Below are 17,084 nucleotides of genomic sequence, written 5' to 3' on the forward strand. Positions count from 1 at the left end.
AAAAATATGTATTTAAATTGTATTTTGAAGCTATGTATAATGTATATAATAAAACAGGCAGGAATTAATATCAACCTCCACATAAAATATGAGGTTTCTAAAGTTTATTGCTTATATGACATAGTGCCTAAATGCTTATATAAAAACATTAAGCACTCATATTTAGCTGATTACATATGTGTTTTATTTTTGTTTAATATGTATATTGTGAAATGTGCACAATATGTTTGTAGTGAGGCATCAAACACATGTAAACAGCAGAATATACATGTTTAATGTGTTTATGTTAGTACTTATGCACCATGTCATATCACTCAGCTCCTGCTGTGATTTTTTTCTGAAGTGAAAGGAAGGCAATACACTTTATGTGTACTGGCATTTCACCAAGTAGGACATGGTCTTGTATCATACATCTACAGTATGTTGATCCAAGTACAACATTCCAGTCAGCCACATTTAAGAGATGTTTACAGTTTATGTTAAGTTTAGGCTTGGTTGGGGACATTTTTGGAATGGTTGTGAATATTAATGTGCTCTGTTGCGATGCTTCATTGTTTCGATGCCGTTTTCTCACACACACGCACAAACACGCACACAAAGAGTGTGATGGACTTTGAAATACACGCATGCGAAATAATCATACTGAAGTTGTCACATACAAATTGAGTAGATTTCTAGTTAAACGACAGTTTGAAGTGGCAGAGGGTTGTATTTTAGCAAGAAGGAAAGAAATTGAATAAAAGTTTGAGTTGTGTTGTGGATAAAATATAGGCAAAATTATAATTATACTCCACAAAAATATGTATTTATATTGTACTTTGAAGCGATGTATAATGTATATGATAGCACAGGCAGGAATTAATATCAACCTTCACATAAATATATGAGGTTTATAAAGTTTATTGCCATCCTTTCACTACACAATAATCACAGTGATATGACGTGGTGCATAAATGCTTTTATAAACACATTAAACACTATTCAGCCATTTACATGTGTTTTTGAACAACATGTTTGTAACGTTTTTGTACAATATGTTTGTAATGAGGCATCAAACACATGTAAACAGCTGAATATCAGTGTCAGTATCACTCAGCTTGTGCTGTGATTATTCTGGAGTGAAAGAAAGGCAATACACTTTATGCTTACTGGGATTTCACAAAGCATTCCAATCAGCCAATCACATTTAAGGGATATATTTAGAGTTTATGTTAAGTTTAGGCTTACAGTTAACACCTTTTGTGTTTCCACATAATTGTTACGCAACTATTACTATTATACTAATCACCTCTGACTTTGGGAATAATATAAAGTTAATGTTAGATTTAAGCGTAGATATTAGGTATGAATTACATTGTCAAACAGGACTGATGTTACAAGATTAACATAGATAGTGTTGTCATTGCGTTCACATGCTCAACAGAAATTACTGTGATTGACCATGAAGATCATCAGTTCACAGAACTCACCGCAGTGTAAACTGAGACAGATGTAAACACAGATACAGGGACACTGGTACCTTTCAAAGTCACGTCAATCAGCTGCTTTGTCAATAAGCTGACATACAAGTGATCTGCTGATATATCGCAGCTTTAAAATGCTCCAGTGTCCCTGTATCTGTAGTTACACTCAGTAAACAGCAGTGAGTTCAGTGAACTGATGACCTTCAAGGCCAATCACAATCATTTCATAACTTTATGCCACTTCAGGCAGCGCTAAATACATTTATAATCAATCTTTTCCAAATTTTGCTTTCTGACGTGTGATGAGATGAGAGCTACAGTACATAATGATGTTCGCTTTTTCTGTCACAAATTGATTTAAAACAAACTTAAAAGATATCATTGTTGAAATCTCATTAGGAAACTTTGTGGCCAATCATTCACTGCCTGGGGTGTTTGTATTAATGATCCAGTGTGGATCGTCAAATATAGTGTTTTGTTTTTAGTGTTTTTACTGTGATTTTACACTCATGTGACTAAAATGAATGCCTCTGATTGCTCATTTATAATATTTATTCAGTAAAATGAGAAAAGTGTCATAATCAAGCGTGACTGAAGTAATCAAGTGAAGCTCATGTTTTAGTTCTCCATTGGCTAGCTGCTCTCTCAATGTAATGGAATAGTTGCAGCCAAGTTAAAAGATGTTTTGCTTATGAAAATATGCAGTTGCTTTACAGTGTATGGTCATAATGTTCAAAGCTGCAAGAAAAAAATTATGTGAAAAGTAATTTGATGCAACATGCACAGAAATGTAATTACTTTTCACATTATTCTTTGATCTCGAAAGTTTTAGTTTAATTGTGCAGAACTGTTTTTTTGGCCTCTTATCTGGAATTTGGGATGCAGTCTTGTTAATTTCGTTGACCTTTTTTTTTTGCCCTTGCTCAGTTAAATTTCTTCTTTTACCTTGGCTTAAAAACAACAAATCTTTCTTTTAGCTTCAAAGCTATCTTTAAGTCCTTGAATAAATTGAAGACCTTTGCAACAGAAAACATTTGCTATTCACTCAGAGACTGCTGTCACCCTGTTTATAAAATCTTTATCAGTTATTTTCAGCCATAATACATCACTCTGTTTTCCACCACATCTCTCCTGCTTTTAGCAGTTTGATTCATAGCACAGATTTATCATGACCAGTGTGTGAAATATCCCTCAATATCTGTGTCTTTGTATATGTCTTTGTATATAAGGGTATTCAACTTCAGTCTGGCTTTTTCCAGAATAGCGCCTGCTTCATTCTTCTTTCTGTGAGGTTTTCTCTGATGAAAAAGCTTCCCACTTCAGTCACTCCTTTGCTCTGTTGTGACCTGTGCTTTTGGACCATGCTGCTGGACTCTGTCCCAGACTGTCCTTACACATTTTAAACCATGCTGTCCATTTCATTTGTTTTTTTAATTTATTTTTCATTTCACACAGTCTAGACGTAGAATCCCAGGCCGGCTGGCTGCAGTACAGCCACGATTATACTGCTAATCAGACCTTAGCACTCAGCAGGAGCGTAATGGCTTAATATCCTTTCAGTGGGCAGTGCTTTAGATGGGTTGCGGTGTGTCTGGGGCAGGGCCACCCCGCTAATCTCTCTTCCCTCAGATGTACCAGACGCCACTGCATGAGGAGATTGAAGGAATTCTGTAGCCTGCTTTAAACATGCTCTCATGTTGAGAAATGTTATGACCAAAAAGCTTCCCCCTGCCTTCCTGAAAGTCAGCAAAATCAGGTTTTAGCAAGTGTTTGCTTTTAAAATGATCTTTCGCTTTCTGGAAACCAGTAAAATATTCTTTTTTGGGGGGATATTTTTTTTAGAATGAGAATGTTCTTCCACTTCTAACATGTAGAACATCAAATTTCATGCCAGTGATGTAAGCTAAAAGTAACTGGCTAATTTAGGAAATAATTAAGGAGTCCGTCAGTATATCCTGTCCACATTTTAACAGAAAAACAACCCCCAGCCACTGTAAAATGCGATTAGTTGACTTTACTTGAAAATATCAGCAAACTTGGTGCTTTTAAAATAATTAGTTGACTTTACTTTTAAAAAAGTGAGCACTGTCTTAAAACTAAGTAATTGAACTATATGTGCATAATTCTAAAAATTAAGTTCAGCTTAAAGGTATAGTTCACCCAAAAATGAACATCTTAAATCTTACAATTTATTCTCCCTCAAGTGGTTCCAGACCTTTTAGATTTTCTTTCTTCTGTTCTTCTGTGGACAAAAGATGTTTTGAAGAAAGCTGAAAATCGGTAACCATTAAAAGCTGAAAATCTGTAATCATTGACTTCCATAGTAGGAAAAGCAGATACTACAGTGCTTAGCATATATAAGTACACCCCTCACAAATATATCCTTTAAATTGATATTTTTAATAAGAAGCTACAATATTATATTTGTGCATATAAATTAGATTAGTCAGTACCGAAGCCAAATCTGGAGCTTATCTAACAAAATAACTTATAATAACAGTCCAAGAGCTAGTACAGCCAAATTTATGTTATAGAAAAATATTAAAAACAAATTAAAAAAACAGAGGAAGAATCAATAGAAGCAAAAAATTGAAAAAGTTAAAATTTTGTAAGTTGTATATATATATATATAGCAATATTTTGCTTGAATTGAATTGCATTATCTTTCATTTTCTAAATATGTTTAGTGACTAAAATATTATTTTAATGAATATATCTGTTTAACAAATCTGTTTTGTTCAAATGAACTAAAATGCATTGCCTATATTCACTGAGAAATTGATAAAAATATTCATTTTCAAAATGGGATGGACTGAACTATGCTGAACACTGTATGAAATAAGGCTGCACAATACTGGAATAGTCTGACATTGCGATGTTTTGTATTTCTGCGATATACAGTATATTGGAATATGCATACAATTTCACCAGATGACTTGAAGACTTCTGTTTTGGAAACAATTTATTAATTTTCTATTGATTGGCATGATTCTGTATGGGAACAAATCGTGCACAGAGTGTAATAAACAAGATACAAGTATAGTTAAATGCAATCGAGCAAACATAAAAGTGAAAGAAACAGTGCTTTATGGTTATGAGGCTAGTCAAATTGTATTAAGGTACAAAAATTGAACAAAAATCTGTTATAAAATAATGCTCTGCAAAGACTTTACTGTTTAAATAGTTAAAAAAAAATCTATGAAATTTACTTAAAGTGTCTGAACTCTCTTAGGGCTTAAAAATGTGCAAAATATAAACATTTGCTCCATTATGGCTAAACTCTGCAGTAACTCAACAAATCTTTGAACTGCATGACTATATAATCAGAATGTAATATATATAATTCTGAATTTTTTAATCCCAATTAAACAATGCAGATCCTGTGACTATTGCGGATGCACACATTGCGATATCGAGGCTCAAACGATATATCGTGCAGCCCTACTATGGAAGTCAATAGTTACAGATTTTCAGATATCTTCAAAATATCTTTTTCTGTTTTTAACAGAACAAAGAAACTCATAAATGTTTGAAACACGTAAAAAGTGTGTAAATAATGATAGTATTTTCAGTTTTAGGTGAACTGTTCCTTTAACATTTCAAAGTTACAGTGGATTTACTTGCTTTTTTTAAATGTCGCTTTTAAGGCAATGAAGTTTACTCACTTTTTTAAAGTAAAGTAATGTTTTATTTATTTATTTAATTTTTTTTTTTTTTTACAATGTACAGGCAAAAACAACAGTTATCTTCATGGAATACAGAATATACAGTTGAAGTCAGAATTATTAGCCCCCCTTTGAATATTTTTTAAGGAAATTTTCACAGTATGTCTGATAATATTTTTTCTTCTAAAGAAAGTCTTATTTGTTTTATTTCGGCTAGAATAAAAGCTGTTTTTAATTTTTAAAAAACATTTTAAGGTCAAAATTATTAGCCCCTTTAAGCTATATTTTTTTCGATAGTCTAGAGAACAAACCATCGTTATACAATAACTTGCGTAATTACCCTAACCTGCCTAATTAACCTAATTAACTTAGTTAAGCCTTTAAATGTCACTTTAAACTGTATAAAAGTGTCTTATTAAAATATTATTTACTGTCATCATGGCAAAGATAAAATAAATCAGTTATTAGAAATGAGTTACTAAAACTATTATGTTTAGAAATGTGGTGAAAAAAAAATCTTCCCTCTAAACAGGAACTGAGGAAAAAATAAACAGTGGGCTACTAATTCAGGGGGGCTAATAAGTCTGACTTCAACTGCATGAGTTGCTCATGAAATAAATATTAGACTGCAACATATAAAATTCACTCAAACATATATTTTAGATTGTGAAACTGTATTAACTTTCATTAAGTTTGACAAAAATAGATGATGTACATACGGTATACTAATTCATGCAACATTTTTACAGCTTTTTGTCCGATCGCGTGGTTTCAGACTTGATCGGAATCGGATGTTATCTCCCGATCAGGACTTAAAATATACTCATTATTTTTGAACCCATCTATAGTTATGCGGTGGCACAGAGTTGGAGCTTTTTCTTGACTTCACACAGAAACAGCAATGTGTGCGGCATGACATCACTTTGTTTTGTATTGGTTAAATGCCAGCAAAGAACACGGAAGCAGCTTGAAGTGTAAAGCACGAGTATGTCTGTGGTCTGGAGGTATTATGTGGTCTGTGAGATACGTAAACTTGGCATTGCCTGCTGGATATTTTAAGTTGAGGTGCTATTTGTTTTTATATTACTTTTTTTTATATATATATTTACTGTTGCAAGTCCAAAAGCGAAGAATTGATATTATTCATGCTGTATCTGCTTCTCCGCTCTTCTTTATTCTTTTTTTTTAATGTGTTATAGAAGTATCGAATCGAGTTTTGCTATTGGTAGGTACTCAAAATCAAATGACTTGGACTTGAGGGCAAAAAAATCTGGGACATCCCTATTATTTATCCATTCTTGGTTACACTGGTTTGTACTCATTTTAATTCTGGTCAAGCTGGCTGCTCACCAGCAAAACTGGTGACGATGACAAATTCTTTGATAATGGTCCACAAAGAAGGCTTTGCTTGAGGACACCAGCAAACAAGGATCCAAAAGTCTTTTTAAACAGGGATGGTGTCAACCTCATTCAAATTCTTCTTTGGCCTCTCACAGTTCAATGCTCTGAGCTCAAATTTTGGTCATTACTCTCAGCACCCCCACTGGCATCCATTTGTGTGCCTGTGTCTCAGTTTGGTGCCATCCAGTTGGAACTGAACGAAGACACAGGTGTGGAAACCGCCAAAGGTGTCAGGAATTGTGTGCGCGTATTATTGATTTGTGGTGATGTATGCTTATTCCAGGCCGAACTTGAGATGCAGCTGGCATTGGACCGGGAGGAAGAGACTCAGAGACAGACCATTCTGGAGCAGGAGAGGAGGGACAGAGAGTTGGCCATGAGGATCGCTCAGAACGAGGCTGAACTTATCCAGGATGAAGCCCAGATGGATCCCATCTTGCGCAGGTACACACACACACACAGATGCAGATTGTATTTAAATAATAAAGCTCACATCTCAAACAGCATCAAGGGGTTAAAGCAAACAAAGAAAGACTCCACGCCGTGTTGCATCCCTGGTTACCATTCACAAAACACACATAAATCACAGATATTTTTTATATGGAGATTTCCATCTGAAAAGAGCCCGTATGGTCTCGAGCGGCGACAGAACAACAAACAAAGAACAAGGTACTGCCAGACAGCGTTACATAAATGCCATGAATCATTTTTACTGTGGCCAACTGGTGCGCCTACAAAAGCAGGTAAACAGAAACACGAGACGCCTGCGGTGCAGCACTCGGGAGTCATATTTCATTTAGTTAATGGAAGCGGACAAAGAAGTGTTGCCTGTTCCTACTTTGTGTATAATAAAATAAAAGGTTGTTCTACTGTTTATTACACATGCTAACCAGGTGCTAAGAGGAGCGTGTTGTCATCCAAAACCTCTTGTTTGTGCTTCATCTCCATTTTAGAGATGCTACCACAGGTGTTTGGTTCTTCACGGAGATGTAAGACCTATTAAGAGACCTTTTTACCCATTTTTCCCACTTCACTCAATCTAACCACACTCACCCACAGTCACGTCCTGTTCCCCTAATCTCATCACAACCTAGATATAGCGGATTACCCATAGAAAGTCAAAGTAAACAATGGGCTAATTCTTAGGTTTCATATTAACCTAAATACTTCATACATGAATTAACTCTTGGATTAAATAGAGACCTAGCATGTGGTTATGTTTGTAGATTTGGGGGTTTTGCCAACCAATGAAGAAAGGACAGAAAGCTGCAGGGGGGTAGGGTTTGGGTTTTTGATCAGACTTTGAACAAATGACTAATAGCATAAATATTAAACATTGGCATAGCTTTTTTGTGTTACATGAATGATCGACTGTGAGGCTTTTGAATGACATTTGTGGACAAATTTACTTTCTAATAGATTTATTCATTTATTTAGCTTGAATGATGAGCACAAAATTCACATAAATGCCTATGGAAAGAAGGATCCATGTCATATCTAGAGATCTGAGAATGGTCTCTTATCTTCAAACCAGCAAAGAATCATCAAACTATCCTCATTGAAAAAAACATCCTTAAAAACAAGAACAAGCCTTTGTGAGTTTTTAAAGGAGTCTGTTACCAGAGTTTTTCCATCTCAGCCATATATCCTTTCTCTGTGTGTGTATAAGATCTCAAACGGAATCCAAATTTCCATTTGCTTAAGTTGCTGCACAATATATGTCGAAGTTATATATATCATATGCACTGCCCGTCCAAAACAACTAAATCACCACCTGGATTTAACTAAGCAAATAGGAAAGAGCCTCCTTTTAGATAATTACTACATGTATAACTTATCATTTTGTCTGATGAAGTAATAAATTCGAAACAGGAGCGCTTCATGGAAATGAACTGAACCTCAGCGAAAATAACATATATATATATATATTGAAAGCTTTGAAATAAAACTTTGTTAGTATTTTACTTTACTTTGTTATTAACTTTTTTTATAGCCTAATCATATGTAAAATGATTAAAGGCGCGTTTGGATATGAGTCAGGAAATTCATCTTTGTGACACAAACTAAGACAACAGTCTGTTCTCAGTAAAAAATCTAGTATTTTCCCAGAATCATTTGTTCCATAAAATATGGCAGATTAACATAATATTTATTTTTCATTCTACTTTTATGCTGGAATCACTTTCTATAGTATTTAAAATAGATCTGTACCTTAGTATAGGCCTACTTTTATTGACATACTGAAGTAAATTGTATAAATAAAACCAAAGACATAACAATACTTAATATAGATTAGGAGTGTATCTGGGTTTTATTTTAAATGGAATTTAATTTTAACTACCTGTGACTGACTGGCATGATTCGTGTAGTGACCACCTCTGTTCATGACAGCGGAGCACTGTCCGTTTGATCGCCATCCAGCACGTGTATGGAGTGGCCGCGAAAAACGAGAGGCACGTACAGTACTGTATGCTGAGAAACACAGAGATAAGTCACAGATTTACAGACTCTGTAGTAGCTGCAAGTTGACTACAAGCTCAATCTGACGACTGTGTGCTTTAATTTTTTTATTATTTATAATAGTAAGTTTTGAATTAAGTTTTGGAGAGACAGGATAAAAGTTATCCTGTTATATATAAAGTATATATATATATCTTAAAGTTTATCTATCTCAAATATAAAATAAATACATGATCAAAATAATGGTAAAAATGTTAACCTGCATATTTTAGAACAATGTTATGATGTATTCTGTACAGTGGAGTTTGTTGTTCAATGTGCTACCTGGTGAATGTTCTGTGAAGCACAGCAAATTTATTTTAATTCCAAACAGAGTTTGGATGGAATGCTGCGGCGACTGAACGAAATAAGGCGAGCTGCGGTAAAAACGCCCATTTTTATTGGCCCCATCTGTAGGGTTGGGCGATATGGCAACAAATGCAATCTCAATAATTATTTTTTATATTGAACGAAAACAATATATATTTCGATATACGTTGTTAATGCTTCCAGATTTAAACGAGTACCGCAACAATGACTGAAGACACATAAATTTGAAAATTATTAAATGGCATAAAACTTGGCCTGATACATTTTCGGGGGCCATTTCTGCTGTGTGATTGGCTGAAAAATGTTCAGATAGAGTAAAAACGTTCAAATCGAATCATTGTTATTGACATAAATTTTATCATGATTTGATATAATATCGTTTATCGGCCCACCCCTACATGGATGATTGTGTTTCAGCTGCTAACAAGTTATTTAACCCTAAGTGATGCAGAGAGCAGCTTGGAATGTCAGAAGATACATCCTGGATCATGGAAAAGATGTTAATCTGTTTCAGTAGGGTCAAATTATTGGCTTGCATCAAGCAAAGAAAACATCTATGGAGATTACTGAAGTGAATCACAATTGGGTTAAGACCTGTGCAATGCAAAGATAATGGGAGCCATCATCTTTGATGAGGAAATGTGGTCAGAAAGAAAACCTGAATGATAGAGATGGCTGATCACTTGTACGTATAGTGAAATAAAATCATAAAAAATACAACAGTAGAACTCACGGCTATGTTTAATTGTGAAAGTATGAGCATTTCCCTACACACAATGTGAAGGGAACTCACAGGATTGAGACAAAACAGCTGTGTAGCCTTAAGGAAACCAGTTTCCAGTGAGGCTAATTGAAAAAAAAGGCTTCTATTTACTAGCAAACACAAGGATTGGACTCTGGAGCCATTGAAAAGGGTCATGTGATCGGATAAGATTTACCCTGTTCCAGAGTGATGATTGCTTCAGGGTAAGAAGAGAGGTGGATGAAGTGATGAAGATGCACCCATCATGTCTAGTGCCTACCATACAAGCCTGTGAGGTCATTAGTGTGATCTTTGGATACAGAAGTTGGTCAGGTTTATTCTCAGCAATGTTATGTGCCCAAAGATTGAAGTCAGCTGACTACCCGAATATATTATACTGAATGACCAGGGTATTCTATCAATGGATTTTTTTCTTTCCTGATGGCACAGGCATATTCCAAGAAGACAATACTAGGGTTTTTAGGGCTCAAATTGCAAAAGAGCATTTCAGGGAGCATGAAATATCATTTTTACACATGGATTGGCCACCACAGAGTCCAGATCGTAACCCTATTGAGAATCTTTGGGATGTGCTGGTGAAAGACTGCGTTCTAACTCAGCCATCATCAATACAAAATTTTGTTGAAAAAATAATCTGGACGGGAAAAAAGTGACATTGCAGAAAAATAGTGAAACAATGTAATGGCAAATACGTGTTATGATGAAAAGCTAAAGGAGTGTGTGACGTTTTTGTTTTTTTGGATACGCAATGTGTATATCTGTTTTAACAAACAAGCACTGCAGTCTTCACCTGCTTGTGAGAATTGTTTGCTAGCTCTCAGCGTGAACGTTTTCAGCTCTGGATGATGGTGCTCAAACAGGAAATCTTGACTTTTTAGTGTTGACTGAAAAATGTTGCTTTAAAGGGGAAATAGAGTTTTGTTGCAGTGTGTTTATGATTCTTCTAGTGCTGTCATATGGAGTCATCAGTTTCAATTAGATCATAGCAGAAGGAAATCTGTCACAATAAAATAACCATCAGTCTGTTGGGTCTTCTCCACACATCACTTAGGAAGTGTCCCATATGGCAGTTTAGCAGTGCTGTGGAGTAATTATCCAAAGTAGTAGTACATATCCAACTAAATTACTAAAGTATTTAATTTTTAACTTTGTAAAAATGTCAAACCAACTGGCAATTGGAAACAAATTATGGTAACATTGTCTCAGGTTCTTTTATTTACTTATCAAGGTTTGAAAAGACTTGAAAGGCTGCCTAAAGGTAGAGTGTGCTCAAAACTGAAAAAGTGCAGTTAAATTTACTCACCTTTAGGATGTTCAAGATGTAGGTGGCTTTTTCCCCCCACAGTATTAGAAGATTTTTAGATTAAATGTCCTTTGTGACAGTGCATCCGGAAAGTATTCATAGCGCTTCACTTTTCCCACTTTTTTTATGTTACAGCCTTATTCCAAAATGGATTAAATTCATTTATTTCCTCAAAATTCTATACACAATACCCCATAATGACAATGTGAAAAAAGATTTTTTTGAAATTGTTGTAAATTTATTAAAAATAAAAAACCTGAAACATCACATGTACAGAAGTATTCACAGCCTTTGCTCAATACTTTGTTGATGCACCTTTGGCAGCAATTATAGCCTCAAGTCTTTTTAAATATGATGCCACAAGCTTGGCACACCTGTCTTTGGGAATTTTTGACCATTCCTCTTTGCAGTACCTCTCAAGCTCTATCAGGTTGAATGGGAAGCAATGGTGTACAGCCATTGTCAGATCACTCCAGAGATGTTTAATAGGATTTAGATCTGGACTCTGGCTGGGCTACTCAAGGACATTCACTGAGTTGTTTTGAAGCCACCCCATTGATATTTTGGTGGTGTGCTTTGGGTCATTGTCCTGCTGGAATATGAACCGTCACCCCAGTCTGAGGTCAAGAGCACTCTGAAGGAGGTTTTCATTCAGGATGTCTCTGTACATTGCTGCATTAATCTTTCCCTCTATCCTGACTCGTCTCCCAGTTCCTGCTGCTGAAAAACCCCACAGCATGATGCTGCCACCACCATGCTTCATTGTAGGGATGGTATTAGCCTGGTGATGAGCGGTGCCTGGTTTTTTCCAAACGTAACGCCTGGCATTATTTCTAAAGAGTTCAATTTTAGTCTCATCAGACAGGGGAATTTAGTTTCTTATGGTCTGAGAGGTCTTCAGAAGCCTTTTGGCAAATTCCAGGTGGGGAGTGGCTTTCTTCTGGCCACTCTACTATACAGGCCTGATTGGTGGATTGCTGCACAGATGGTTGTTCTTCTGTAAGGTTCTCCTCTCTCCAAAGAAGAATGTTGGAGCTCAGACAGAGTGACCATCGGGTTATTGATCACCTCCCTGACTAAGGCCCTTCTCCCCTGATCACTCAGCTTAGATGGCTAACCAGATCTAGGAAGAGTCCTGGTGGTTCCAAACATCTTCCACTTATGAATGATGGAGGCCACTGTGCTCATTAGAACTTTCAGAGCAGCAGAAACTTTTCTGTAACCTTCCCCAGCCTTGTGCCTCAAGTCAATCCTGTCTCGGAGGTCAACAGACTATTCCTTTGTCTTCATGCTTGGTTTGTGCTTTGACATGCACTGTCAACCCTGGGACCTTATATAGACAGGTGTATGCCTTTTCAAATCATGTCCAATCAACTGAATTTACCACAGGTGAAATCCAATTAAGCTGCTGAAACATCTTAAGAATGATCAGTGGAAACAGAATGTACCTGACTTCAATTTAAAGCTTCACGGCAAAGCCTGTGAATAATTTTGTACATGTGATTTCTCAGCTTTTTTATTTTTAATAAATTTGCAACAATTAAAAAAATAAATTTTTTCACATTGTCATTATGGGGTATTGTGTGTAAAATTTTGAGGAAATAAATGAATTTAATTCATTTTGGAATAAGGCTGTAAGATAAAAAATGTAGAAAAAGTGAAAAGCTATTAATACTTTCCGGATGCACTGTACAATGCCTGTAAACATCTACTGAGAGTCCAAAAATCATTACAGTAGAAATGCTAAATGATCAATCTGTATAAGAAAATGAGCAATATTTACTGCAATAAATTTACTAAATTTAAAAACTGATGCTTTTTTGTTCAAAGCAAAGATGGAGGACATGTACTAAAGTATATGTTGAAATGTTAATTAAAATAGTACTTCCGTGTGCTGAACCTACACTGTAAAAGTTTGCTTATTTTGTGATTTACAAGTGTTTTCTGTTTATTTATGGTTGTGAATTGCATTATGGGACCTTGATCTTTGCTCTGTCAAATTTTGATTTTAAAAAGTCAACTGTACAGGTTAACAAAGTGACTTTTATTGACATTTTAGTAGTTTGAAATAATATAATGTATAAGAAATAATATATAGAGAAATAAGTCTGTAAAATAACAAAAAATGTTCTGGCAGTTTATTACAAGGTTATTGTACCATAATATACAACACAAACCCAGACAATACATCATTTTAATCTATAAAAAATGTTAATAAAAGTCACTTTTTTAACTTTTCAAGGTTAAAATTTGTTGGAAGTACAATGCAAAAGCATAAATAAAAAGGGAGAAATTTAAAATTAAAACATGATTCACAAAACTGCGAATTTGCATATCTTTTTTACAGTGTAGATTCATCAACTTGTATTAAAAGAAATATTATCTTTGCATGTGATGTCTCAGATTGACTTTTAACAAATTTTCATAGAACTTTGGAAGTTGCCATGAAAAAAGCTGTCATGAAACTACTTATCTGGGCTGTGGAATTATTGTTGTGCATTTTGTTCATTTTCTTACCAGATCAATAGTTTCATTGTATGATCAGAAGCCACACATTTTATTTTAGTTTTGCCTGTATAAGTTTATTTTGACTCTCATAATGTCCTTGACTTGTTATTTATGCAACACAAATGCAGTAGAAATATATTTATTATAAAAATATAAATATTGTATAGCATTAGAAATATTTTTGGTGTTGATACACTCACTGGCCACTTTATTAGGTACACCTGTCCAACTGCTCGATAACACAAATTTCTAATCAGCCAATCAAATGGCAGAAACTCAATGCATTTAGGCATGTAGACATAGTCAAGACGATCTGCTGCAGTTCAAACTGAGCATCAGAATGGAGAGATAGATGATTTAAGTGATTTTGAAAGTGGCATGGTTGTTGGTGTCAGATGGGCTGGTCTGAGTATTTCAGAAGCTGCTAATCTACTGGGAATTTCACGCACAACCGTCTCTAGCCTGGTCCGAAAAAGACAAAATGTCCAGTGAGCAGCAGTTCTGTGGGTGCAAATGCCTTATTGATGTAAAAGGTCAGAGGAGAATGACCAGACTGGTTCCTGCTGATTGAAAGGGACAGGGGTCAGAGGACCTGTAGGTGGAAGGCAAGGAGCCCTCAGGAGCCCAGACTGCAAGCCCAGGGAGAGTGGCTAGCCCCTTGGACAACCCGCTGTGGTCACAGTAACTTAAATAACCACTCGTAGAAGAGCATTTCTGAATGCACAACACATCGAACGTTTGAGGCGGATGCGCTACAGCAGCAGAAGACCGCATCACGTGCCACTCCTGTCAGCTAAGAACAGGAAACTGAGGCTACAATTCACACAGGCTCACCAAAATTGAACAACAAAAGATTGGAAAAATGTTGCCTGGTCTGATAAGTCTCGATTTCTGCTGCGACATTCGAATGGTAGGGTCAGAATTTGGCGTCAACAACATGTAAGCTTAGATCCATCCTGTGTTGTATCAACGGTTCAGGCTGCTGGTGGTGGTGTAAGGGTGTGGGGGATATTTTCTTGGCACACTTTGGGCCCATTAGAACCAACTAAGCATTGTGTCAACGCCACAGCCTACCTGAGTATCGTTGCTGACCACGTCCATCTTTTTATGACTACAGTGTACCCATCTTCTAATAGCTACTTCAAGCAGGATAACTCTCCATGGCATAAAGCGCGAATCCACGATCACCAGATCTCAATCCAGTACAGCACCTTTGGGATGTGGTGGAACGGGAGATTCGCATCATGGACGTGCAGCTGACAATTCTGCAGCAACTGCGTGATGCTATCATGTCAATATGGACCAAAATCTCTGAGGAATATTTTCAGTACTTTGTTGAATCCATGCCACGGAAGATTAAGACAGCAGTACTTGTAGGGTGTACCTAATAAAGTGGCCAGTGAGTGTACTCTAAACTTTTTTGTGATAAAGTAATTTACTTTTCTAATCATCTAAACTTAGATTTTTAATATTCAGCTTGGAAAATGTACTTGCGGTCTTTAAAATAAATGCCACTTGGCTTGATGTTACATATAACTCGATAATGATACATTATAAGTGTGGCTAAAGTGTAAAAGAAAACTTTAAAGTAGTTAGTTTTTAATGTACTTTTTAAAACGCTGAGGCTGAGCTGCCGTGAATGATAAGTAACCTCTCCAGCACCACACTTGACATTTCTCTTCTGTTGCTGTGTGTGTTTGTGCTAGCACTCCACTTACACCTGTATGAGTGGGTTAATCAGCAGGGTTGCTGGTTCAGTGACTTCTCTCACAGGGTCTCCGTTAAGCAGCTTTGCTCTTCACAGCTGTCAGAGTCGACAGAGTGTCCCTACATCCAGCGTCACCATGTTCAGCCATGCAAGAGCTCCTCCCAGACACACACTCACCGCTCGCGCTGACAGCCCTCAGTCTCTTCTGAGACTCCTGTCACTGCTTTAATATGAGGACGCTGGCTTTAAGGCTGTAGAGTGACATCATCATTTCATGAGTTTAATTCTTGGCCTCGGGTACTGGAATAATTGTCTTCTGTCGAAATGCTTTGGCTCGGGAGATTGCACATCTTAAGTAGGTTGGGAATGGGAAGCTTACTGAAGTCACCTAATCAAACAAAAGTCTCTCTTAAGGTTATAAAAGTGCTGCTTATTATAGCGTCATTATTATTCCTCATAACATTATACTTGAGGGTAAGGATGTAGGAGAAATTCTATTCAAATTGTGTAAAAGCAAACATACTATAGGTTTACAATAATCGATTGACCTTAATTTCAGAAAATCCCAACATATACTTCGCAATGCTACAACAAAACATTGCTCCCAAGAAACACTGTAAATAATCATGTGAAGCACACTATAAGAGTATATACCTGAGCTACCACCCAGCAACAAGCCAGCAACCTCTTAAATACAGTACTTCAAACTCCACCTTTTTTGGTAACAGACCCATTTTTAAGTCCCCTAGAGTTAAACAGTTGAACTTAACAATTTTTTAATCCATTCAGTCGATCCCCTGCTGAAAAATCCAGCTTAAACCAGCCTAGGCTGGTTGGCTGGTTTTAGCTGGTTGACCAGCCTGGTTTTAGAGGGGTTTTGGCCATTTCCAGGCTAGTTTCCAGCCATTTCCAGCTTGGTCTTAGCTGGTCAGGCTGGAAAATGACCAGCTAAACCCAGCTAAAACCAACTTGACCAGCCTGGTTTAAGCTGGACATAGCTGATCTTGGCTGGGCTCCCAGCCTAGCTAGGCTGGTTTAGCTGGTTTTAGCTGGTCATTTTCCAGCCTGACCAGCTAAGACCAGTTTTAGTAAGTGTACTTATTTTTTTTTTTTTTTTGCTTTTATTCTTGCCATATTAAGAAATATAATTGTACAGCAACCCATGTTTTGTTGCCATTAATATTTAACTTTAATAGGTAGAACTGTCCGAAACATGAACAAAAGCAAGTGATACAGCAAAGTTTAATTTATAAAATCTTAAATGGCTATAAAAATCTTTATAATCACTATAATAAATTATAAAAATAATAAAAAACAATTAGTTTAAAAATCTTCAATGATATTAATGATATGAACTACTGTAGTTTCGGAAACTTTCTTCTTCTCTCTTTATCCGTCTGATTTTACTGTCTGTTTCTTTTGACCGGCCACTGTCGTTTCAAAG

At 36.1% G+C, this 17,084-nt stretch overlaps 1 protein-coding gene across 2 annotated transcripts in view; it reads left to right on the top strand.

Moving 5' to 3' along the window:
• Positions 1–17,084, top strand: part of myo6b (myosin VIb) — a 149,522-nt gene that overhangs the window by 111,940 nt on the left and 20,498 nt on the right. The window contains exons 28-29 of one of the 2 annotated variants that reach the window (XM_056476720.1): positions 6,813–6,973; positions 7,483–7,518. In XM_056476720.1, coding sequence (XP_056332695.1) covers positions 6,813–6,973; positions 7,483–7,518 — 197 coding nt within the window. The remainder of the gene's footprint in view (positions 1–6,812; positions 6,974–7,482; positions 7,519–17,084) is intronic. The other variant, XM_056476719.1, reaches the window with a different exon arrangement.

The sequence above is a fragment of the Danio aesculapii genome, chromosome 17, assembly GCF_903798145.1.
Source record: "Danio aesculapii chromosome 17, fDanAes4.1, whole genome shotgun sequence".
Classification (NCBI taxonomy): Eukaryota; Metazoa; Chordata; class Actinopteri; order Cypriniformes; family Danionidae; genus Danio; species Danio aesculapii.